We start from the raw sequence: 24325 nt of genomic DNA on the forward strand, positions 1-24325 counted from the left end.
TCGGCAGAGGGAACGGAAGTGCGGAGGTCCTGTGGCAGGAGGGATTCGAGGCAATGAAGGAACGGCAGCACATGTGGAGTCATGGGCAGGGGTGAGAGCACCCAGTGCCTGTCACATCAGAGCCTGCAAGGTAGGTACCACTTCTCACCCACATTTTGCAGATGAGAAAACTGAGGCCAGAGAGGTTAGTGACTCACCCGAGACCACATGATGTAAGTGGGTGAGACAGGACTCGTTGAACCCAAGTCTCCAGGGTGACACTCAGCTGTGGGCATTCTCCTCTATGCCCTGGCCTCTCAGTGTGTGCTTCCTGGATCAGCAGCCTCTGTATCCCCTGGGAGCTTGTCAGAAATCTAGGACCTTATCCTTTCCCATAGAATCTGTCCCCAGCCGGTCCCTTGTCTGGTTGCTGCATCCTTGCTCTCGAATCTGCTTCTTGCTGTCCTGCCTGAGGCGTCCTTCTGAGCTGCTGTCTGCCCTGTGGTTCTGTGCCCTGTGCTTCCCCCTGGCCAGGATCGGGCCACCAGCTGCTCCGGGTTTGGGTTTGTCCTTCCAGCTCCACAGCCCACCCTCTTCCAGGATGGCCTCTCTCAGTGTATCTCATTCTGCCCCGACATACCCCAGGCCACGCACCTCACTTCAGGGTCTCTGACAAGGTCACCGAGGGAGAAGAATAGGGCAACATCGATCAAGTTTCAGGGAGAAAAAGGAGGCTCAGGGCCTGGGAAGATATGATGAGAAAAGTTGTAGGTGGTACATTTGAAGTTTGCATGCCAACCTGGTGAAAATGGATATAAGAAACTTTATTTCAAAGAGGTCTGGGAAAGACAAAACAGTTGTTGACCAGGTAGGGGATCAACGAGGCAAAAAAATGAATAGCTTTGTTTGGGTTTGCCAAATGGCTGAGCAAGCATCCAAGTCCGGGGAAGGCTTCTGGCGCCCCCTAGTGAGATAACAGGAGACAACAGTCAGAACCTTAGCAAAGGGATAGGCGGACTGTGCTTAATTAAGGCTGGACAAAAGCCCACATTTTTTTTTTTCTTAAGAGTTTTATTTATTTATTTATTTTAAGATTTTTAAAAATGTGGACCATTTTTAAAGTCTTTATTGAATTTGTTACAATACTGCTTCTGTTTTATGTTTTGGTTTTTTGGCCCCGAGTCATGTGGGATCTTAGCTCCCCCCGACCAGGGATCGAACCTGCACCCGCTGCATTTGAAGGCAAAGTCTTAACCATTGGACCACCAAAGAAGCCCCCAACATTTCTTTAATTTTATTTTTTTTAATTTTTTTGCGGTACGGGGGCCTCTCACTGTTGTGGCCTCTCCCGTTGTGGAGCACAGGCTCCGGACGCGCAGGCTTAGCGGCCATGGCTCACGGGCCCAGCCGCTCCGCGGCATGTGGGATCTTCCCGGACCGGGGCACGAACCTGTGTCCCCTGCATCGGCAGGCGGACTCTCAACCACTGCGCCACCAGGGAAGCCCCCCCAACATTTCTTAAGTATTGCCAAATGGAGGTACTAGAACAGAAGCATAAATATTTACATGAGCTCTCTTAATCATCTTCAAAGCCCTGCGTGGTAGATATTTTAATCCCCATATTACAAATAGGGAAATTGAAGCTCTCGGGCATGTAACTTCTAATGTAAATGGCAGAAGCAGGAACTGAACTTAGATCCTTCCGTTGCAGAGTTCGGGTTCTCTCCACCACCCTCTCTGCTGTCAGCACTCTGCATTTTCCTCCGCCTTTCAAGGCTCTCCTGTTTCCCTCTGGTCTAGAGGCTGGCCTCTTTCAGGTCTCAAATTCAGTTTTCTTTACTCATTTTAACAGTGTGAGCACCGGCTCACTACTGTAGCCTGGCCCTGGTGGATCCACACCCACCCCTGGACCCTCGCCTCAGTAATTGGCACTTGGTGTCCACTGGGGGCAGCGTCTTTTCTCTATAAGCTTTGGTGCCCCAGAGCCATGTCTAAAAGGCCATCAGATCACACCCCTCTCTGGTCTAACCTGTCGCCTTCTCTGGTCTGCAAGGCTTTTTCCTGCCAACACTCTCTTCCCAGCACCTCCTGCTCTCAGCTACTCTTGGATCATGCCAGGCTCGATGCATCCTGCCTTTGACAGACCGTTCCTGCCCCTCCCTTTCCCACTTAGCTCCCGGTGTGTATCCTTATAGAATTGCTCTGCCGGAATCATACTTTGATGTGATGTTATTATAAGAAACAGACACTTGAAACCCATTTATTATAAGGATCTAACGTTATTGATTAGGACACACAGTCATTTTTTATAAAGACCCCTGAGAAATTCTTGTCTCATCTTAGTGCCAAAAACAGCTCTACTCCCGAGAAACTGGTTCTTTTGAATTTATACATATATCGGGGATGCAGTTAACTGACCAGTTTTCCCTTTTCACATCAGCTCTCAGAAAGCTTAGAACCTACCCCCTGTCCCGACCAGGCAGCTGTGTGGATCACGTGGTGCTGCGTGCTTGGTGTCCGATATTGATTTGTCTTTTCTTTGCCCTACTTTTTACTCCTGCTCTCTTGCTGTTTTATAAATCCCTATAAGTCACCTTAAAGCCTTTCTGGAACAAGGTTGGCCTAAATCAATAAACTAGTCGATACAAGGGAGAAACCTTCTTGCAGGATTGTAGTGAGAATTAAACGGAATAATGGTTGCGAGCTGTCAGCCCAGAGTTTCCTCCCAAGCTTGGCTGAAGGGCGAAGTGCTAGCTAGGGCTGAGATGAGGGTGCTACCAGAGGTCCCCACTCCTGGGCACCCTCCATCTTTCTGAAATCTGGGAGGCCGGGAGGAGAGGGGAGAGAAGCTGCTGTCACATTAAGGGACAGGCACAGGCCTATTACAGTGAAGCCAGACACAGCGGGAATGTAGTTTTGGAGGAGAGAGAGGAGAGGCTGTGTCACAGGCTTGAGACGCCTTCCTTCAAGGAGAGACCGAGCAGGGAACAGGGGGTGTGATGGTGACAAAGCCCTTTTGGACCACAGGTGCTTGGGGCCGGTTAGGCAGCTCGGGGACAGGAGGGGTCGGGGTTTGGAGGGGAGGGAGCTCACAGGGGTTAGCTCACACTCTGTGCAGGGGGCAGGGTTTGGGGCGGTTTGTGGGGCAGGCCTTGCAAGGCTTGTATTCCCCCACTTTGCACACAAGGAAACTGGGGCTCAGGAGGGAAAGGCTGAGCCACAGATGCACAGCCAGAAGGTGGGGAACCGGGATTCGAGCCTGCCTTTCTGAGGTCAGGGCCCCATGCGCTCTGCTGCGATGCTTCTGTTTTGTTGTCTCAGCAGAAAAACCCAGGCAGAGGGGAGCGGTTCCCGCAGCTCAGGGGACAGTGCACTGAGTGACCCTGTGGGCTGTGTTCTCAGATTGGAGGTGAACCCTGAGGCCCGTGGGGTGAATGGTTGAAGGGATGGAGATGGTCAAAGCCCCATGGGCCTGGCCCAGGAGGAGGGTCCAGGGTCTGCAGAACTGCCCGTCCCACGTGGGGACAGGCAGCCCTGGCCGTCTGAGGTTGCAGTTCCTCCCAGGGCTGCTGTGCAAGGGGAGGCTCTGGAACCTGACTGCCAGTTTCAGATTCTGGAGCCGCCACCCGCCAACCCGCCAGTGTTCCCTCAAAAAAGCTGTGTAACTTCCGTGAGCCTCCCTCTTGTCCTTTGCGAAAGGGGGACGGCAGTAGTATTTGCCCCACGGTTAGTGTGAGACTCTGGCGCGCTCAACACGCAGGGCGCAGGGCGGTGCAGGCGTTGGGGGGTGGTTGTTATCAGCACGGTGGGAAGCAAAAGGACATTCCGCAATGAGGATTGAGAGAGGGAGGAGAGGCGGGTAGACAGGTGCCTGAGGCCCAATCCTGCTGGGGAGCGGAAGATGAGTTGCTGAGTCCCTGCAATGCCTCCTCCCTCACTTCAGGACTTTAATAATGGGGAGGTGATGGAGTCCTCAGAAGTCCCTGCCCTCCAAGCCCCAGGGCAGGGATGCAGCACGGCAGTCCCTAGGCCAGCACGCTCAGTGCCCCGTGTGGATCCAGGCTCAATGGCAGCCCTGCCCCCTGCAGTCCCCGAGACCATGGGGTCTGGAGTCAGACCCAGCCTGGAGTTCACAACCTGGTGGGCCACCTACTGGCTGGGTTATCTGGGGTCCAGCTGTGCCTTCTTCTGAAGCCTCCATTCCTGGTCAGTAAAACAGATCAGGAACGGTAGGTAGACTCGCCATAGGTCTCAGGGCAGCTGTGGGCCCCGTCGAGAAGCTCCTTCTTTGCTTGCTCCTTTGCAGCCCTGGACGATGCCTTGGGGGCTGAGCTGACCCTGGTGGGTCTGGTGGGCAGGCTTGGGGGCTGGCAGAGCTGATCCCTGCTGCCCCAGGCTGCACCCCCCGGCTGCAACCTCTCTGCCCAGAGAAGGGGAGGTGGCTGGGGACCGAGTTCCAGCTCATTTATTCACTCATTCATTCATTCGACAAATGTTTACCCAGTGATCTTTGCATGCCAAGCACTGTCCCAGGTGCTGGGATACAGCTGCGTCTGGTCTGGGCACTGTCTGGCCTGCTTGACCTCCCTGACTCATCAGGGCACTCTGGAGAAATCTTTTCTGACAGTGTTCTCCCTCTGGCTTTGTCCTCGCAGGGACCTGAGTGAGAACAGCATCCAGGCCATCCCCAGAAAGGCTTTTCGTGGAGCCACAGACCTCAAAAATTTGTGAGTATGGGCCTGGGAGGGAGAGGGGCTTGGGGACTGTTGGGCCACCCCTGTCAGCATCCTTTTGGGTCTCCCCAAGCCCTGTGGTCCAGGCAGCCGAGGAGCTGGCCTGGGCTCTGAGATGGCTCGTGCCAGCATGGTCTTCTGGAACAGTCTGGGGCTGGAGGAAACAGGCAACCTTTTGGGGCCAGGTGGAAGGGAGTGTCATGAACTGTGGGGTGCTTGGGTGATGTCCTTGTTCCATTGCAATGGACAGTCTCTGTGCCCTTACCTTCCAGTAGGTGGGGAGAGCTGGGTCTGAATGTTTTCTTGCAGGTCCATATTGTATAAGCTGCTGCAAGCCAGTTAACTTCACTGAGCCTCTATATATTGTTTTGCAAAATGGGGACATCATATTTCTCTCACAGCTTGCTCTGAGGTTTAAATGAGATATGGAAATAAATACACTTTGTTGAATGCTATTTTTTAAATTTTATTTTAGTTTATCTTTGGCTGCGTCGGGTCTTTGTTACTGCACGCGGGCTTTTCTCTAGTTGCGGTGAGCAGGGGCTACTCTTCGTTGTGGTGCACGGGCCTCTCGCTGCGGTGGCTTCTGTTGTTGCAGAACACAGGCTCTAGGCATACAGGCTTCAGTAGTTGTGGCACGTGGGCTCAGTAGTTGTGGCTTACAGGCTCTAGAGCGCAGGCTCAGTAGTTGTGGCGCACGGGCTTAGTTGTCCGCAGCTAATCATGTGGGATCTTCCCAGACCAGGGCTTAGAACCCATGTACCCTGCATTGGCAGGCAGACTCTTAACCACTGTGCCACCAGGGAAGCCGAATGCTATTTAAATATAATGGTTTATTTCTATTACTCAAATTTATTCTGGTCCAGGCTTATACTCCACCCCAACCCAGGTCTGACTGCCATGGTGATGGCAAATGCCTGGCACGCTTGTCACTCCCTGACCCTCGTGCCTGTAGTAGACATTGGTAATTGATCACCGCATTCTTTCCCAAGGAGCCCAGTCACAGCTTCAGTATATTCTGGGAGCAGCAGTCCAGGTAGCCACTGTGAGTCGGTCTCACTTGGCACTCAGGCTGAAATCTGTTTGCCGGCTGTGGCTGCCATGGCTCCTGTGACAGACTCTGATTTTACAGCCACCAGCAAGCACCCTCTAGGTGGTCTTCAAAGAGGGGGCGGTGCCTGCTCCCCAGGAAATATGCAAGGTTGGGGAGAGGAGTATAATATAACTTATTTATACTTACTGTTTTAACTAAAAATGAGAAAGAATTTAAGCTTTTATTAACATTTACTATTTGGATCAACACGTATGTACTGGACAAATGATTGGGGTCAGGTCTTTTTTTTTTTTAAACTAATGGAGTGGTTGATCAGAATGTCTGGACATCCCCGCTGTAGGCAACAAGCCATCCTCTCTATAACCTTCCTTTGCTCCACAGACAGCTGGACAAGAACCAGATCAGCTGCATTGAGGAAGGAGCTTTCCGGGCTCTGCGGGGGCTGGAAGTGCTGTAAGTGAAACATAGGAAGGGAAACAGAGGCAGGAGAGCTGGCTATCACGGGCACTGAGGCCCAAGCAGCTGGTGTTTGGGCTGGGAAGCCCCACAGGAGGCGGGAGGCCTGGGAGGTGGGTGCCAAGCCCAGGGCAGAGGCCTGCTCTCTGCTCTCCTAGACTTGTCGCCAAGGACGGAAGGGCGTGTACTCCTGGGGTCATGCCTGTGGCAGTGTGACCCAGGCTTAAACTGCTCGTGATGAAGCCCAGGGCGAGTGGCTGTGTCTCTCTGGAGTTTCTAACACACAAGGCTGCAGTGCCTCGCCTTTCTCCCTCCGTCTGTCCAAACCCCACGCTTTCTTCCAGGCCAGCCCGAGCCTGCACCCATCCTCACCTTCTGTGCCCCCCACCCCCGTCCTACCAGCCTGGGGGTCTGTGGTGCAGCTGCCTCTTCATCACTGTCCCAGCTCAGGGGTCTCCCTGAGGGTGGCTCTCCGGCGTAGCCTCCGGGTCCAGCCCAGGGCTGGTCACCTCGAGGGCAGACTGTGAGCCACAGTGTGAGGGAGAAGCTGTGCCCGTCCTTCCCACGCGGCTTGCTGCTGGGCGGACGCTCAGTGACTCTGGCTTCCCTCTTTCAGGACTCTGAACAACAACAGCATCACCACCATCCCCGTGTCCAGCTTCAACCACATGCCCAAGCTGCGGACCTTGTGAGTCAGCCCGGGGCGGCCGGGAGCACAGTGAGCAGGGGAGGTGCCGGGGGCAGAGCGGAAGGAGCTCGGCCTCCTCTGCAGCCCCGGAGGCCACCTCAGGGCGGGGGCTGAGTGGAGTTGGGGGAGGGGGAGGTGATCTACAACGGAAGGACGTCGAATGTCATTTATAGTTGATGTTTTCCTTGGACAACAAATGATTTGTTTTTGTGTTTGAAGATGAGTTAGGTGATTTGGGCAGTGGGTCTACGTGAGCTCAGTGAGATGCGTCTTCACTGGGCACACTCCAGCCGAAGGGGTGCCCCCTCGCACCCGCCGAGCCCGCTGGGAGGGAAGGGGCAGCTGCTGGGAAGTTTCCCGCTGCTGCAGATAATCCCCAAGTCGGGGCTGAGCCGCGCAGCTGACTGGGTGTAGGCCGGGCCCTGACCCAGTGGAGCGCCAGGGGCTCGGCCCCCTGCCCCGTGGGCGAAGGGGCTCCCACTGTGCGGCCAGGGGCTGGGGGCCCAGGTGGGTCGTGAGCCACCCTGTCTCCTCCCTCACCCCACAGCCGCCTGCACTCCAACCACCTGCTCTGCGACTGCCACCTGGCCTGGCTCTCCCAGTGGCTGAGGCAGCGGCCAACCATCGGGCTCTTCACCCAGTGCTCGGGCCCTGCCAGCCTGCGCGGCCTCAACGTGGCCGAGGTCCAGAAGAGTGAGTTCAGCTGCCCAGGTGGGTGCAGGCCCTGCTGGGGCTCTCGGCTGCCCTTCGCCTGCCCCCCGCCCCGCCCCGCCTCCTGTTCCCTCCCACTAACCTCCTGTCAGCACGCATTAACATCTGGCCCACCCGTGACCTCCGGTCCTCATCCATGGATGGGGTGAGGACATCTCACCGTCTCCTACCCTCGCTCATGTTCTCTCCTGTCCCTACTCATTGTGTCCTGTCCTCACTGCTCTCCTTCTCCTTCCCCATCTGTTGTCTCACCCATCACCTTTGTCTCCACATCACCTCTTGCCTCCACTGCATTTCCCCTCCTGTCTCCTACCCATCACTTCTTTCCTGTCCCCACCCATTGTCCCCTTCTGTCCCATCCCTTCTACCCAATGTCTCCCTTTTGCTTCTTTGCTTCTACCCAGAGCTCCCGCCCTTGCCTCCCACCCCTTACTCCACCCACTCCTTGCCCCCTCCTATTACCCCCCTCTCCCATCGCCCATTGTCTCACCCCTGCTATCTGGAAAAGTCATTAAGTTGGGCCTTCTAGCCTTGGTTCGAAGTGAAATGGACTCCAGAGTCCGTACCTCCATCTTCCACCTAGGGTCCTGGGAGAGCCTCCTGCCTGGCCACCCCACTTCCTTTCTGGCCCCTCCAATCTCCATACTGCAGCCAGAATGACCTAAAGAGAGCCACAGGTTTGGGCTAGTCACTGTTGCTTTGTCCCTACCTGGCCTTTCAGTGCTCCTAGGAGCGTCCAAACTGCCCTCCAGCTCTGCGAGGCTGGACGAGGGCATCTGTGCCTCCTCTGCCTGGTGGCTTCCGCACTGTTGCGTCTCAGTCGTGCCTGCCTCTGCCCCTCCCGGGAGCAGGTGCCTCCCACCCTGGCCTCCTGGCAGGCTGTTTCCCTGCTGGTTACATCCTCCCCGCCTTGCTGCTCCCTCCTCAACCTGCAGGGCCCAGGGAGCCTTCCCTGGCCCCAGAGGGAGTCCCGCATAGACTGATCGCAACGTCCACGAAAACATGGGTACGTGTGCTGTGTTCTCTGGCCATTTCTTAGTACTGTGCTCACACTTGACACAGAGAGATAGATGCTCAAGGGATGTTTGCTGAGTGAATGACCAGCTCACAGATCCGTGACAGAGGATTAGGGGCTGCCCGTTCCTCCCAAGCCTGTGGATCTGAGCCCGCCAGCCACACAGAGCTTGGCCTCCTCTCCTCAGGGTGAGGCTCGGGGGTGGGGGGGCTGTCCCCTCCCCCTCAGCGCCGGCAGCCCCCGAGACTGTGCTCGAACACCGCTGTGCTCAGGGCTGCAGCGTGTGTGAGACGTGATTCTGCAGCTCCACTGCTAGGTATGTGCACATGTTCTGCCGAACACACGTCCAAGAACATCCAAGCAACGTTTTTCATAATATCCCAGACTTGGAGATTGCCCAAATGTCCACCAACAGGAGACTAGATTAGCCAATGATGGCATATCCGTACAATAGACTATGAGTCAGCAATAGAAAAGAACAAACTACACAACAACATGGGCAAATCTCGGAGATTTTACGTTGAGTGCAAGAAGCCAGATGCAAGAGAGCCTGCCGTCTGCTTTCCTTTATGTGCATCCACAGACAAGCAGAGCAGATCTTTGGTGATAGGTCTCAGAATAGCGGCTACCTCAGGGAAGGAGCATGAGGGAGCCTTCTTGGGTGATAGAAATATTCCATGTCGGGGGGGCGGTTCTGTGGCTGTACCCACATGTGGCAATGCAGCCAGCTGTACGATGGTGCACTTGGTATAACCGATGATACCTCGGTTTTAAAAAGTGTGGGTCCTTAACATCACACACTGGGCTTCACCCTGATCTCACCACCTATGTGGTGAGATTCCACGTGCTATTAATTAATGTTGAGGATGTGTGAATTTCATGTGCTAATTAATTAATGTTGAGGACTCAGTTTTCTCACCTGTAAAGTGGCCACAATGATGTCATGCTCTTTGCAGTAGGATTCAACGAGATACTGCATGTACGACACTTACTATGGCATGTGGGACAGAGTAAGCGCTCAATAAACATGGTCCTTGTCATACTCAGGCCAGAAGTGTTGAGTGACTTGGACTAGAGCCTGGAGCCTCAGAACTGAGGGTAGGATTTCCTAGCGTGCAAATCACATGCTCATGTAGCACAATTATGTTCAGATTCAAGTTCAGCAAACAAGTACCTGCTATGTACCAGGCACCTGCAGAGTTACATCATGGTCCTTGGTGATCTCCTCTGGTTCATCCTCATTTAGAGAAGTACCTTGTCCCCATCCATCAGTCCGTATCTGGGAAGGGAGGTCCTGGCCCAGAGCCCCCTGAGGTCACAGCCCACTGTCTCCACAGGCCAGGGGGAGGCGGCTCACGTGCCTTCCTGCACCCTCTCCTCCGGCTCCTGCCCAGCCATGTGCACCTGTAGCAACGGCATTGTGGATTGTCGTGGCAAAGGCCTCACCGCCATCCCCGCCAACCTGCCCGAGACCATGACGGAGATGTGAGTACAGGCAGGGCAGGCGCTGGGATGCACCCCTCTGGCCAGGCCAGGCTGTGGTGGGCCAGTGAAGAGCCAGTGCAGGCGCTACCCCAAGGCTTGCCCTGAGGCCCCTCAGTGCAAACGGAGAAGACATGCTTTGCCTCAGCTGGGCCGAGTTGTCTGCCTAAGGCTGGCAACTCTGGAGGGTTGGAGAGGGGTATCCCTCTGTGGTCCATCTGTCCAGCCCAGCTGGGTGAGTCTGCTAGAATTGGTTTCTTAGGGACTTCCCTGGCGGTCCAGTGGTTAAGACTCCTCGCTTCCACCGCAGGGGGCATGGGTTCGATCCCTGGTCGGGGAACTAAGATCCTGCAAGCCCCGTGGTGTGGCCAAAAAAAAAAAAAAAAAAAGAATTGGTTTCTTAGTATTAGCATCATTGGTGAGCCCCTTTCAGCCATGGCAGCCTGGGATAATGGAGCTTGAAAACCTGTCCCTTTTCTCTGCCTGTGGCAGCCCCCCTACCTCCAGATGGAGGGTGGGAGCAGGGGCTGGCGGGCAAAGGGCCTGGTTTGGGCAACGGCAGGGGTGGGGTGACCTGCCCTTGTCCTTCCTCGGTGTTCTCTCTCTGCAGCCGCCTGGAGCTCAATGGGATCAAGTCCATCCCCCCCGGAGCCTTCTCTCCCTACAGAAAGCTTCGGAGGATGTGAGTGCCTCCTGCTATTTCCTGGGGGTCAGCACGGGGCTGAGCCTGGAGCAGGCAGGCCACAGCCCCGGGGCAGGTCCTGACTCTGCCTGCCGTGTCTGAGCCCCCGGCAAAGCCATCATCTGGCCTTCCTACCAGGCTCATCTGTGACATGGGGATGGCGGTGGTGCGACCTCCTTGAAGGGCTGTCTTGCGGCCTAAATAGGATGCTGAGTCCGAGCCTGGCACATGACCAGAGCTGACCATTTCAGCTTGGGCACCCATAGAAGCAGTTGAGGCTGTGAGGGGTGTGTGTAGGGGAAAGCTAGGGTACCCACCCGTGCATGACCCTTGGATTGCACAGGGAAATAGTGGGCAGTCGTGGGTTTTTCGGGTGGATGGGGAACTGGCCCTTCTCCTTCCTAATTTCAAAGAAACCCCTGCCCTCCTGTGGTATCTGGGAGGTAGGGGGGACAGTCAGGACTTGGTGGCCACTGAGAAATTCAGCCACCGTCTCTCCTCTGCTCACCTTGCAGAGACTTGAGCAACAACCAGATCTCGGAGATTGCACCCGACGCCTTCCAGGGCCTCCGGTCCCTGAACTCGCTGTGAGTAGCAGTGCCAAGGCTCTGTAGTGGTCCAGGGCATCCCCCAAGGAGGCTGGCAGGGCCCAGGGCTCAGGGCCCCTCTGGTGGGCGCTAGAGAAGGAGCACAGACAGCCTCAGTGGGTCTCCCTCTGGCTGCAGTGACCAGGGTGGCTGTACCCAGCTTTCCCTTCCTCTTTGTGGACCCTCTGCAGCTGGGAGGGGGAGGAGGGAGTCAAGGGCTGATTGCATGGAAAAGCTAGGCAGAGCTGTTGCCCCTGACAACTGTGATGCTCTCCCTTCTGCGGTGGGGATTTTCCCAGCCTTCTTTGTGGCCGTCATCTGACTCAGCCCAGCCTTCATGTTGGCCCCGCCTCCCCACAGAGGCCCAGCACTCCGTTCTCCTAAGCCTTGCCTGGGTCCTATAATGGCGGCAACCACCAGCTCCAGTTGTGAAATCTGCCACAACTTACATCTTTTGTCCCAAACGTGCTCTGATCTCAAGTTGTAATGAGTGATTGTGAAGAGTGTTTCCTGCCTCCCCTGCCTCCCCCACCCTGTCCAGTATTTCCTTTCCCTCAACAGTTTGCTGGGGATCCATCAATCTACAAAACATTGTGCGGCATTGAAAATTAATCTCGGAAATGTTACTTCATTTCTTTTTCCAAGAACCCTTGCTCGCTCTCCCAGGGTCACTAAGCCCCTTACTCTCTGAGGTCCCATGGTACTTTGTCTCCATACAGAGTGAACTCAGGGTGTCCTATAGTCAGGCTAGCTCCTTGTTGATGGAGGCCATTCATTTGTCTTAGGAATGAATATTTTCACCCGTCCCTTGGCAGCACTGGACATGGGCTTGGCGTTGATTCGGGGCCTAGGAATTGGAACAGAATGGAATTCCCCCTGGGACAGTGCAGGAGGCCGCTAGCTCAGTGTCTTCTGTGTGCACCCTCTTCTCTTGGAATAGAGTGCAAGGTAGTGCGTGGGGCCGTTGGGAATGGCACTCCTAAAACTGTGCAGTGTGCAACCTACACAGCTGTACACGACAGCCTGGTGATGGGTCACTGTCCTTGGCTGAGAGATCCTGAAGGTGGCTGCCAAAATGCAGGGTCTTCCTCTGAAAAGTGAGTGAATCTCCTCCTAAATTGGAACATGACAGTAGCCCATCTGAGTGGGTTCCTGTTGCTCATGGGTATCTGGTCGCAGCTGCCCCCTCACCATATAGGAACTTTCATGCCGAGGTCATGCAAAAAGTGGACATTGACAGTGTCCGCCTGGTCAGGCCCTGACCTGGTACCCCTGCCTCAATTCCTGCCCCCTGCATTACTCCACATAGCAGATGGGGGGATCTTTCCAGTGGGAGTCTGATGATGTCCCAGAGGCTTCCTGGTGCTGGCTGTGTAAAATCCAAGCTACCGTCCCATTCGTTTCCTCCACTCAAGCCACACTGGAGCTCTCCACGTGGGCCAACCCGGATCCTACTTAGCTCCTGCTACGCCGTCCTCCAAGAATGAGCTCAGAGATGGCACACTCTGTTTTTACTCAGACAGAATGTTTCCGGGGGTGGCTGGGGGGGCCACTTGTGAGATTGGAACGTAATACATCCCCCTCCCCAGGCCCATGATGCTTTCACCATCTGTCTGAACCCATTTCTGCCTGCCTGTCTTTTTTGAACCTTTGCATTTTTTCTGATTATATATGGAATTCATGCTCCATGTAGAAAACTTTGAAAATTCTAAAGCATAAAACAACCCACTCGCAGTCCTGCCGCCAGATCTCAGCACAGCTAACACTTTGCTCTGTTTCCTTCTGGTGTTTTGTCTGTGCTGGAAAGACTCGCTTGATGTGCAGGAGCTCATACCGCACGTGCCTTCTGGCATTCCAGTTTTTGCTTGTAATTCCCTGAAAATATGTTAATTTTTCCTGCCCTAGGGATTTTCTTCTCTTTGAACAATCTCCTTTTGGATCCCCAACCAGGTTAATTTCCCATGAGGTTCCCCGGAGGGGCCCTTGCAGGCTTCTGTGGGATCCGTGTGTGAGGGCAGAGAGTGAGGGAGGGGTGCTCCCGCAGTGATGGGGATCGTGCCGCCTCTAGCCCATAGGGTACCTTTGTGCACAGTAGGGACCGGCGACCCCTTCCTGTCGCACTTTACTGCCATCTGCTGGCCACTGGTATAACAAGCCTACACTGCTGGGACCTGGCGTGTGAAAGACATAGGGGTGGCACCATTGTGTGGGCAGGACTTGCAGAGCTGTGCCCCGGCCTGCCGGGCTGTCCTCTAACTCTCCTTTCTGCTGCCTTCTCTCCAGGGTCCTCTATGGGAACAAGATCACAGACCTCCCCCGGGGAGTGTTTGGAGGCCTGTTCACCCTACAGCTCCTGTAAGGACCCAAATGCGAGTGACCTTGGGTGGGACCCATGGAGGGGGGGCAGTATTCCTCCGGCCTCTCTTTCGTCCTCTTTGGGGTGTGGGAGGCAAAGACCTTGGGGGATGGCAGGCCTGGCAAGGCTGTGAGAGTCTAGGGGCCTCTGCAGAGGCCAGAGAGGGAGGCAGAGGTGGATGCAGAGCTGATTGCAGGACACCTAAGCTGAGAGGCCGCTGAGATGCGAACTGTGTTCCTGCTGAGCTCGGTGTGGTTGGGGACAGAGCTGTCTCCTGAAGGAGGACACCCAGGCCCAGGTCAGCCTCCTTGAGCGCTGAGCGTTCAGGCAAGGATTCTCTCCCAGGACCCAAGAAGCACAGAAGCCAAATGCACCCTCTCAGCTCCTGGGAAACCCAGCAGAAGGGGAGGAGAAGGGTACCCCCAAATGCCTTTGGGAGGTGACTTGGCCACTGTGCTCTCTGCTGTCTCAGAATCCCATTGGGCACCTCTAGCAGTTCCTTTAAAGAGAGAAGCATGGGGGACTAAATGGTCCCTGTGCACAGAGAAGGCAGCTGGAGCTCCTCTGCGTGGAGTGGACACCCAGAGGGCCAGATCCCCTGCACCTGCTTCCGTGGACTCCTCCCTGACATAACGCGTGATTGGCACCTAGGAAGGTGCCCAGGACATGATGAGTCCAATTCTGTGCCTCTCCCCTCACCATCTGGCCCTGGCTCTGCCCACAGGCTCCTGAATGCCAACAAGATCAACTGCATCCGGCCCAACACCTTCCAGGATCTGCAGAACCTCTCACTGCTCTCCCTGTATGACAACAAGATCCAGAGTCTCGCCAAGGGCACCTTCACCTCCCTGCGGGCCATCCAGACCCTGTGAGTGCCCTCTTGCCCTCCCCCTCCACCCACCCCAGCAGGTGGACCTAAGGGAGGTAACAGCCTCCAGGTACAGGCAGCGGTCTTGGCCTGTGCCTTTGGCTCACCGGGTATGGCCTCTGGTAGAGGACAGATTCTGGGTTAGACAAACCTGGGTTCAGATTCCAGCTATGCTCCTTATTGGCTGTGTGGCCCTGGGCAAGTTAATTAGCTTCTCTGGGGCTCAGTTTACTCATTCATAAAATGTGGATATCACCTTCTTCATAGGAATGTGGAATTGGGATGCATTTTACAATTGATGGCATGTTTAATGGGCAGCGTTTTGTTCTTTCTTGATAATACATAAAATCATAGTGCATCTTGCAGTTGATAATGTCTTAAATGAAATACAGTGACAGCAATGCTGATTATAAATTAAAAATTAGAAGAGCAACAATTCTAGGAAAGTTTATTCCTAGGCATTTTATTCTTTCTGTTGCAATGGTAAATGGGATTGTTTCCTTAATTTCTCTTTCAGACTTTTCATCGTTAGTGTATAGGAATGCAAGAGATTTCTGTGCATTAAAATTTTTTTTAAAATAAAGAGCATTTTAAAATCCCCTCCCTCATAAATAAATAAATAGATAAACAAAGAAATAAGTAAATGCCTATGCAGTACAATTGGCGGATACTGGTTGATGTGTTACTTAAGTTTTTAATCTGTGGGTGTGGTCTCCATTTCCATTTTCCTTGCGCGTTATTTGTTGAAGACACTGCTTTACTGGACCCATAGAGCTCCCCACAGTCTGGATTTGCTTATTGCATCCCCTGTGGTGTAGTTTCGCATGTTCCTCTGTTCTCTCTAGGTCCTGCAGATAGAAAATTTCATCTAGGAGCTTGGGTCAGGTTCAGGTATTTTTTCTTTTTCTGGCAAGATGACTTCGTAGTATTGTGTACTTTCAACAGGAAGCTCACGATATCTGGTTTTTTTTTGTTTGTTTGTTTGTTTTGTAATAAACACAGTCATTGATTTCCATGCCTAGACCCACTTGTTCATTAGGGATCCTGAAATGGTGATATGTGAATTCTAACATTCCTACTTCATTTGATAACGCTGTTGCAGTTACGCTTTAAAGGAGTCCTTATTTTTTAGCTGGAAGGCTTCTGTATAGGGAAACTTCTCTTCTACTCTTTGGTTAAACTCAGGCACTACATTCCACATCTTTAGTTCTGAGCCTGCAGTTTGACTCAGCGTGCTGACCCGTGGGTCCTGTGGTGCGTGCCTGATGGGCATTTATTATTAATATTACCGTGGCCATTGTTGTCGTTGCCAGCCCTGCCACTGTTTATCCGCTGTGCAGTGCCCTCTGTCAGCTAAGATCTGCACGAGTGCTGGGATGAGTGTGAAACAGATCGAGTAGAAGGCACAGCTCCTGCTCCCTTGGGACCCTGCACGTCAGCAGGGATGTCAGCCATGAAGACAAACTCATTAGAGCCCACATACCCGCCGGCAGCCCACTACTGCTAATTAATTTACTTATAGCCAGGGAGAGGGGGAGGGAGCACCACGGGGAAATCTTGCCAAGTATGTGAAATGAGTTGTCACAGGGAGACATTGGAAAGGTGGATTATTTCACAAAGCTGGCAGAACATCTGAGAGAAACGCACTAAGGAGATTTCAGGGCTGGGGACACACACGCAGGAAAGCCTTGGGGATGCGGAATGGGGCTGAGCGTCTCATGTGAGGAGCTGTCTCACTTTCAGGGTGGAAGGGGAGCTAGTACATCAAATGGGTCGTGCTCACCAGGGGCGGCCTCTGTCTGTGTCCATTCACCTGGCTGGATTTCAGGAGTGCTTCTGCCCTCCTACGTACCATCCCTGAGATCTTGGCCACTTCCACCAAGGCAATAGTAGGGCACAAAGCTGGAGCAGAGTGTTAGAACAGGAAGGTTTCCCATAGGAGAGATGGCAATAGTAGTAATACTGATAATAGCGATAGTCACCGCTGTTTATTACTGAAGGCCAGGACACTGTTCTTTGCGTGTATTATCTTACTTAATACTTACAATGACCTATGAATGAAGGTTCTATCATCCTTGCCTTACTTATAAGGAAACTGAGGCAGAGGCAGAATCACCCTAGGTCACATAACATCTAGTAGAGCAGGGATTTGGTCTCAGGCATCTCTCTTCACTGGCACTGAGAAATTAGTTAACTTGCCCCTAAACTGTGCTTTTACCCTAAGAATTGACCTCATTGTTAAGGCTGTAAAGCAAAACTGAACTTCGTGAACAACTATTATATATTGACAACTGAAGTACAATTTAGAACAAGAATTTTAAAAAACGCAAATCCGGGGTACAATCAGATATTGTTATTACAGCCTCAGATAGTTAAACCCTTGGCCGAGTCTTATGTCAGAACCGAGCGGATTTCAACTTACAATATCTTGCTTGATTTGTTGATAGCTCCAAGATCTGTGGCTGAGTGCCATGTGTCACGGTATTGATTTTGTAGTTTTACTTGCCCCAAGAGATTAAAAAAAAATTTTTTTAAAGCTTGAATGAGGTGTAAAATTCACCTGTTCTGCGTGTACAATTCAGTGATTTTTAGTAAATTTACAGTTGAACTATCACTACAATTCAATTTTAGAACGTTTTCCATTACCCCCCAAAATCCCTTGTGCCCATTTGCAATCAATTCCTATTTCCAGCCTAACCCCAGGCAAGCACTAATCTAATTTCTGTCTCTATAGATTTGCCTTTTCTAGATATTTCATAAAAATGGACTTCTGTGATATATCTTTTGTGACTGACTTCTTTTGCTTAGCATAATGGTTTTGAGATTCCTTCATATTGCAAGTATGTATTGGGTTGACCGAAAGGTGCGTTCGGTGTCTTCCGTAAGATGGCTCTAGTAGCGCTTAGTTGTCTTTAACTTCATTCGAAACAATTTTGTTAGACTGTATTGTGACAGCTGTCATATCAGCGTGCATTTTTTAAAAAACTTATCAAAATTGGTGAATTTTTGCGTAGCCATTTCAATATTGAAGATGGAAGAACAAAAACAACATTTTTGGCATACTGTGCTTCATTATTTCAAGAAAGTAAAAAAGCAACTGAAACGCACAAAAAGATTTTTGCAGTGTATGGAGAAGGTGCTGTGACTGATCGAACGTGTCAAAAGTGGTTTGCGGAGCTTTGTGCTGGAGATTTCTTGCTGGACAATGCTCCACGGTTGGGTAGACCGGTTGAATTTATAGCGATCAAATTGAAACAATAATTGAGAACAATCAACGTTATACTGCGAGGAAGATAGCCGACATACTCAAAATGTCCAAATCAAGCGTTGAAAATCATTTGCACCAGCTTGGTTATGTTAATCGCTTTGATGTTTGGGTTCCACATAAGTTAAGAGAAAAAAAAACTTCTTGACCGTATTTCCGCATGCGATTCTCTACTGAAACGTAATGAAAGTGTTCCGTTTTTAAAACAAATTGTGACGGGCAATGAAAAGTGGATACTGTACAACGATATGGAACAAAAGATATCATGGGGCAAGCGAAATGAACCACCACCTACCACACCAAAGGCTGGTCTTCATCCAAAGAAGGTGATGTTGTGTATATGGTGGGATTGGAAGGGAGTCCTCTATTATGAGCAACTTCTGGAAAACCAAACGATTAATTCCAGCAAGTACTGCTCGCAATTAGACCAACTGAAAGCAGCACTCAACGAGAAGCGTCCAGAATTAGTCAACAGAAAACACATAATCTTCCATCAGGATAACACAAGAACGCATGTTTCTTTGATGACCAGGCAAAAACTGTTACAGCTTGGCGGGGAAGTTCTGATTCATCTGCCTTTGGATTTTCATTTATTTCAGTCTTTACAAAATTCTCTTAATGGAAAAAATTTCAATTCCCTGGAAGATTGTAAAAAGCACCTGGAACAGTTTTTTGCTCAAAAAGATAAAAAGTTTTTGGAAGATGGAATTATGAAGTTGCCTGAAAAATGGCAGAAGGTAGTGGAACAAAAGGGTGAATACATTGTTTAATAAATTCTTGGTGAAAATGAAAAATGTGTCTTTTATTTTTACTTAAAAACCGAAGGCACTTCTTGGCCAACCCAATAACAGTATTTGTTCCTTTTTGTTGCCAAACAATTTTCCATTGCATGCACATTTTGTTTATCCCTCCTCACTGTTGGACATTTAGCTCATTCCCACTTTGGGACCATTATGAATAATGCTGCTGTGAACATTTTCTTACACATCTTTGCGAGGACAAAGGGTTTCATTTCTCTTGGAATTTCTGGGTCACATGGGAAATTTATGTTTAACCTTTTAAGAAACTGCCACTGTTTTCCAAAGTGGCTCTACATTTTACATTCCCACCAGCAATGTTATGAAGGTTCCAATTTCTCTACATCTTTGCCCACACTTGGTATCGGTTTTCTTTATGATTACAGCCATCCTAGTGGGTTTGAAGTGGTAGCTCATTATGGGTTTAATTTGACTAATGATGTTGAGTATCTGCCCCAAAGATTTTTAGTTGTGACTTCTTAATGCTTAATCCAAGAAAGAGACTGGGAAGTGGTCTCCCCTTCTACCTTCCACTATCAGAAATGTGCATGGAGATAATTGTCTGGCCACATGTGCAGCCTCTTTCTGGGTGTGCCTTTAACATAATTATCTTTTCCCAAGCAGATTTTTTTCTTCCTCCTGAGCATTTTCTCTCCCCAGTTCCCTGCTCTTTACACCTTCTAAAAATTCTACTTTATGTCAGATACTTAAGTTTATACAGAAGCCACTTGCCTCAGTGGGTGATTCAAGTTTTGTAGGTTGCTTTTGACAAAAATAGCCTGTTCTTAAAAAGGATGTAGTCTACTCTGCACCCCTTGGACATTTTAATACGTGACTGAACAACATAATTGAGTTGATTTTAAACAGAGTTTTCTGCCAAGATTGTGATAGAGGGAAGCAATTCGTTCAGGCAGAGGCTGTGTCCTAAGGCACAAATAGATGTGGATGGGGCGGGTGGAAGGATCCCAGAGCAATCCCTGAATCCTGGTGTACTTTAGATTAGCTACGAACTCTGCCCTGGAGAGTCAGCACGCACATCGTCGCTGTGCAAATTGGCAGTTTAAATCGGGGTAACAAACCATCCAACGGGATGCAGAAGGGGTGGGAGGGGCCTGGCCCACCTGGTGGAGCTGAGAGGAGCCAGGACTCAGGCAGGAAAGTGGGGCGGGCGCTGCAAAGGGGAGTGGCAAGGACAGCTGGGCAGGGAAAACTGTCACCAAGCATACTGACCAGTGGCCAGAGGGTGGAGCCCAGGAGGGGATGGATGGAGAGAGAGTGGTCAAGGTCTGAGCTGAGCTGAGTGCAGACTCTGGGCAAGGGCTTGTGCCTCTGTTTGGAGAGAGCTGTGTGGCCCTAGCAGGAGCCTGGGCTGAGGCCAATATGTAGATGACTTGAATTAATGACATTAGATGGAGGAAGAGTAGCCATGGCATGGCGAGTCCTCTGAGCTGGCCCCATGCAGAAGCATTGGCTCTTGGGAACAGTAGTCAGGACAGGTGCTGGATTCTTTTCCCTGGCTGTCTCAGTGTAGAAAGCAGGGCGCACTGGCCCAGACACAGGTGGGCAAGCCGGTTGCTAGGTGATTCAGATGTGGCTGGTCTGAGCCTGCAGGGCAGTCAGGACCAATGGGAAAGACAGCCCTGTGGTCACTTACAGTGACCCGGGTTCCCTCAGCTAGTATCACCTGTCAGCTGCCCCCGCCCCACACTTATCCTGTGGGTAACACAGGGAGCCGGCAAGAAGATATGAGTGGTTCCGCAATAAGCGGCTACTCAGTAATGCTTTCTGAGTTTCCCTGTGTCAAGAGACGGCCTGTAGAATGGTCAAGAGGGGCCAACCCCTATGGCCTGGGCTAGGAACGGAGATTCCATGGAAAGCTGAGGGGCCGCAGCAGGCATTTTGAGACCTCCTACCCCAGCTACAGGCCCAGCCTTGCCACCCTGGCCCCAGCCCCTTCTTGACAGAGGCTGTGGGAAAGAGGCTGCTGCCGCCCAAAGCCACAGGGAGGGGACAGTCCAGGACTCATGGCACCGGCGGGGTCCAAAGGCCGCTGGATGCTGAGGTCTTGGGCTCTAATGTCCGTTCCATCACCTCACCCTTGGAAGGACGGGGGTGCTGGCTGGTCTCTGGGTTGCTTCTGCCTCCACTCCTGTTTGTCACAGGGCAGAGGGAGGGACAGGTGAGTAGAAGGAGACGGGACAGAGTGAGGCTTGAAGGGACAGCTGGAAGCTCCAGGCTGTGGAGTTCCATCCCCACTGCCAGGCTCTGGTAAGACTTCTCCACAAGTGGTGGGCACCCCCAGGTGCTGTCCCCAGGTGGCGCATTTCTCCCCAGGCCCGGTGGGCTCTGGCTACGAGCAAGCAGTGAGGCCCCGTCCAGGTGGCGGTGAGCACAACGGTGCAGCTTTGTCTCTGATCTCCCATCCGCCCCCTTTGGACAGGCATCTGGCCCAGAACCCTTTCATCTGTGACTGTAACCTCAAGTGGCTGGCGGACTTCCTGCGCACCAACCCCATCGAGACCAGCGGGGCCCGCTGCGCCAGCCCCCGGCGCCTTGCCAACAAGCGCATCGGGCAGATCAAGAGCAAGAAGTTCCGGTGCTCAGGTAGCTGCCCGCCTGCCCGCCCACCCGCCCGCCTTCAGTCTGCTCAGGGACTCTGTGATGTTCCTGGATGGTCCCAACAAGCGTGCCCTGGACCACTTTGGACCCACGCTGGAGGGTGCGGGCCCACAGTGTAGACTTGGATCTACAGTTTCCCACCCCTTGTTTTACTGAGGCCTGGGAAGGTGGTAGCGCTTGCCAAAGATACCCCGGAGAGGACAGGCAAGGACCCAGGTCCCTCTCCTCCCAGGACAGTTCTCTTTCAAGCTTTTTAAGACACTCAGGAGGCCTGGAACCCTCCTCAGAGAGATGGTTGCCTCCTCCAGGCTCTGGGGCAGCAGAAACGGCAACTGGCTGGGGACAGTGTGGGTCGGCTTCTGAGCCCAGATCCTGGTCCATCCTCACCTGTGCCGTTGTATGTGAACGTTCCCGTGGTTTTGGTGCTCCCTGGAAGAGGTTTACTTGGGTGTGGTGCTGTCCCCTGCATCAGCCTGGGCCAGGAATATCTGTGTTCGTAGCAAGACCTTCACACAGGGGCTGGGTGGGTGGGCTCCGGGGCCTTGGTTTGTGACCCGAGCCTGGTTCCTGGGGCGGCTTCCGCTGGGCAGCAGGGCTGAGGCCTGGGCTGTTCCTGCATGGTCTGGACAATCCCAGCATTGTAGTGTTTCTGCTTCTCTCCCCAGCCAAAGAGCAGTACTTCATTCCAGGTAAGAGGGGGGACCAAGGCCGGCCTGGGTGGGACGGTGGCAGTGGGAGGCCAGGGAGGCCCGGGAGACTCTGGGCTGGGCAGGGCTGCTTGGAACTCCTCCACCCCTGGCCCCCGCCCTCTCACCACAGGCACAGAGGATTACCAGCTGAACAGCGAATGCAACAGCGACGTGGTCTGTCCCCACAAGTGCCGCTGCGAGGCCAGCATGGTGGAGTGCTCCGGCCTCAAGCTCACCAAGATCCCTGAGCGCATCCCCCAGGCCACGGCCGAGCTGTGAGAGCCCCCAGCCGCGCCACGCCCTCACCTGCCCCCAGCTCCCACAGACCCTCCCGGCCCTCCTCAGGGTTTTCCTCTGTCGCAGCTCTATTTGGGGACCACTGGAGACCCCACCCCGGGAGCATGCTAGCTGCTGGGTCCAGCAGGAAGTGGTCCCTCTGCTTCTCACTCCCGGTCCCACACGCCCTGCTGAGGCAGTCTCTGGCCCGCGGGGCAGGTCGCCAGCCTGAACCAGGGCGGCTTCTCTCAATCATGCTTTTGCTTTCTTTGTGGGGACCTGATTCCATCAGCTAAAGTTGTAGCCTAAGCCATTCTTCTATTTTTCTTCTTTCTCTAAAAATATAAGTTTGTGCACGTATATATATGCACGTGCACAGATACCTACACATGCCTGTCATTTATGTATGTAAAGTTCATGGCATTTTTCATGTTAAAATATCCCCATTCACCCCCCAGCTCTTGGTCCAGCCTTTTCTGAAATAGGATCAATTCATCTCACCAGAGAAATTCTTCTGGGAGTCCCCTTTGTTTGAGTCCCAAATAGTCTCAGTTTGGAAGATACTTTAACGTCTGTCCCCTATGGATGTATAAGTTCCCTTCATTGCTTCTTACAGACGATTAAACAACAATGAGATTTCCATCCTGGAGGCCACCGGGATGTTTAAAAAACTCACCCATCTGAAGAAAATGTGAGTTACCCGTTGGCGGGAAGGTGCAGTCAGGACACCGGTCAGGATGGGAAGGGGGAATTCTGGGTGTCGGGGGCAGGGCTCCCGTGCATGGGAGCTGGATGCAGGAAAAGGGTCCCGAACTCCGTAATCCTCTCCCAGCAATCTGAGCAACAACAAGGTGTCGGAGATTGAAGACGGGGCCTTCGAGGGCGCAGCCTCAGTGAGCGAGCTACACCTGACCGCCAACCAGCTGGAGTCCATTCGGAGCGGCATGTTCCGGGGCCTGGACGGCCTGAGGACGCTGTGAGTGTGTGGCAGGGGAGCAGGGTGGGCAGAAGCCAAGCCAGAGCGTGGGCGTCTGCGTTAAAGGGAAAGGAAGAGCAAGGGTGGGAGTCTCCTTCCCTGGCCCCAGCTTGCAGGAGTTGAGGGGGCCGCGGCTGAGGACCCTGGCTGCAGTGCGCCAAGTCATCAGATGTCGGTCACTGTGACGAGGGCTGCCTTCTGGTTCCCCAGGGTGGGGGGTCGATGGCGGGTGAAGGGATGGGGAGGTGGGCCCTTCCGGAGGTCCCCTCTCATCGCCCCGCGGTCAGGCTGCAAGAGCACAGCACGTGTTTTCAGTTCAGGAGTGGCCGGTGCTACAGTGGCAGGGACCTCGCAGAGGTGACTCAAGTGGGTGTAGGTGGGGGAGGAGGGATTCCCACCATCCCTGGGATTCTGAGACCCCATGACTCAGAGCCCAGGCAGAGCTCTCCAGACGTCAGGACTGAGTGGGATCCTGGGGTCATCCACCCCTCTGTGAACGCTGAAGGGAGCCCCTGTCTCTGTCCAGGCAGCACTAGCTCTTCAGATGATCATGTAGACCTTTAGAGCGTCCAATAGACAGTGCTGTCCCGTCAGACTCACCACAGGGACAGAAACATCCCACATCCGCACTGACCAATCTGGTAGCCACATGTGGCTATGGAGCACTTGAAATGTGGCCAGTGCTACGGAGGCACTGACTTTGGAATTTCGTTTCATTTTAATTAAGTATAAACAGCCACGTGTGGCTAGTGGCTACACTGTGGACATCACCTCTAGAAGCCACCAGCCTGGATTTAAATCCCAGCCCGCAGTAAGGCTACAGATTTATTTTCTGAGCACGTGTCATGACGTAAGGGAAATGAATGCATGGAGGCATTCCCTGTGGGTTTTTGTTTGTCTGTTTTACACAAGGGGATTTATTATGCACTGTGTTTTGCAGCTTGCTTTTTTTTCACTTGTAAAGATAGTGTGGCAGGTTCTTCATAGAGGGCTGCCTCATTCTTTTTTATACATGCCTAGTATTCTTTGAAAGAGGGTGCCCTGGGCCTGCAGGAGCATGTGAAGGATGGTGAGGGCACAGGAAAAGGAATG

At 52.7% G+C, this 24325-nt stretch overlaps 1 protein-coding gene across 1 annotated transcript in view; it reads left to right on the plus strand.

The window, feature by feature from the left end:
• Positions 1–24325, plus strand: part of SLIT1 (slit guidance ligand 1) — a 169413-nt gene that overhangs the window by 108979 nt on the left and 36109 nt on the right. Inside the window, exons 5-18 of the mRNA XM_065894433.1 lie at positions 4635–4706; positions 6148–6219; positions 6839–6910; positions 7458–7621; positions 9974–10121; positions 10729–10800; positions 11316–11387; positions 13671–13742; positions 14468–14611; positions 21114–21277; positions 21958–21981; positions 22112–22256; positions 22874–22948; positions 23090–23233. Of these exons, the coding sequence (XP_065750505.1) occupies positions 4635–4706; positions 6148–6219; positions 6839–6910; positions 7458–7621; positions 9974–10121; positions 10729–10800; positions 11316–11387; positions 13671–13742; positions 14468–14611; positions 21114–21277; positions 21958–21981; positions 22112–22256; positions 22874–22948; positions 23090–23233 (1440 nt within the window). The remainder of the gene's footprint in view (positions 1–4634; positions 4707–6147; positions 6220–6838; positions 6911–7457; positions 7622–9973; positions 10122–10728; positions 10801–11315; positions 11388–13670; positions 13743–14467; positions 14612–21113; positions 21278–21957; positions 21982–22111; positions 22257–22873; positions 22949–23089; positions 23234–24325) is intronic.

Source organism: Phocoena phocoena, chromosome 16, assembly GCF_963924675.1.
Source record: "Phocoena phocoena chromosome 16, mPhoPho1.1, whole genome shotgun sequence".
Classification (NCBI taxonomy): domain Eukaryota; kingdom Metazoa; phylum Chordata; class Mammalia; order Artiodactyla; family Phocoenidae; genus Phocoena; species Phocoena phocoena.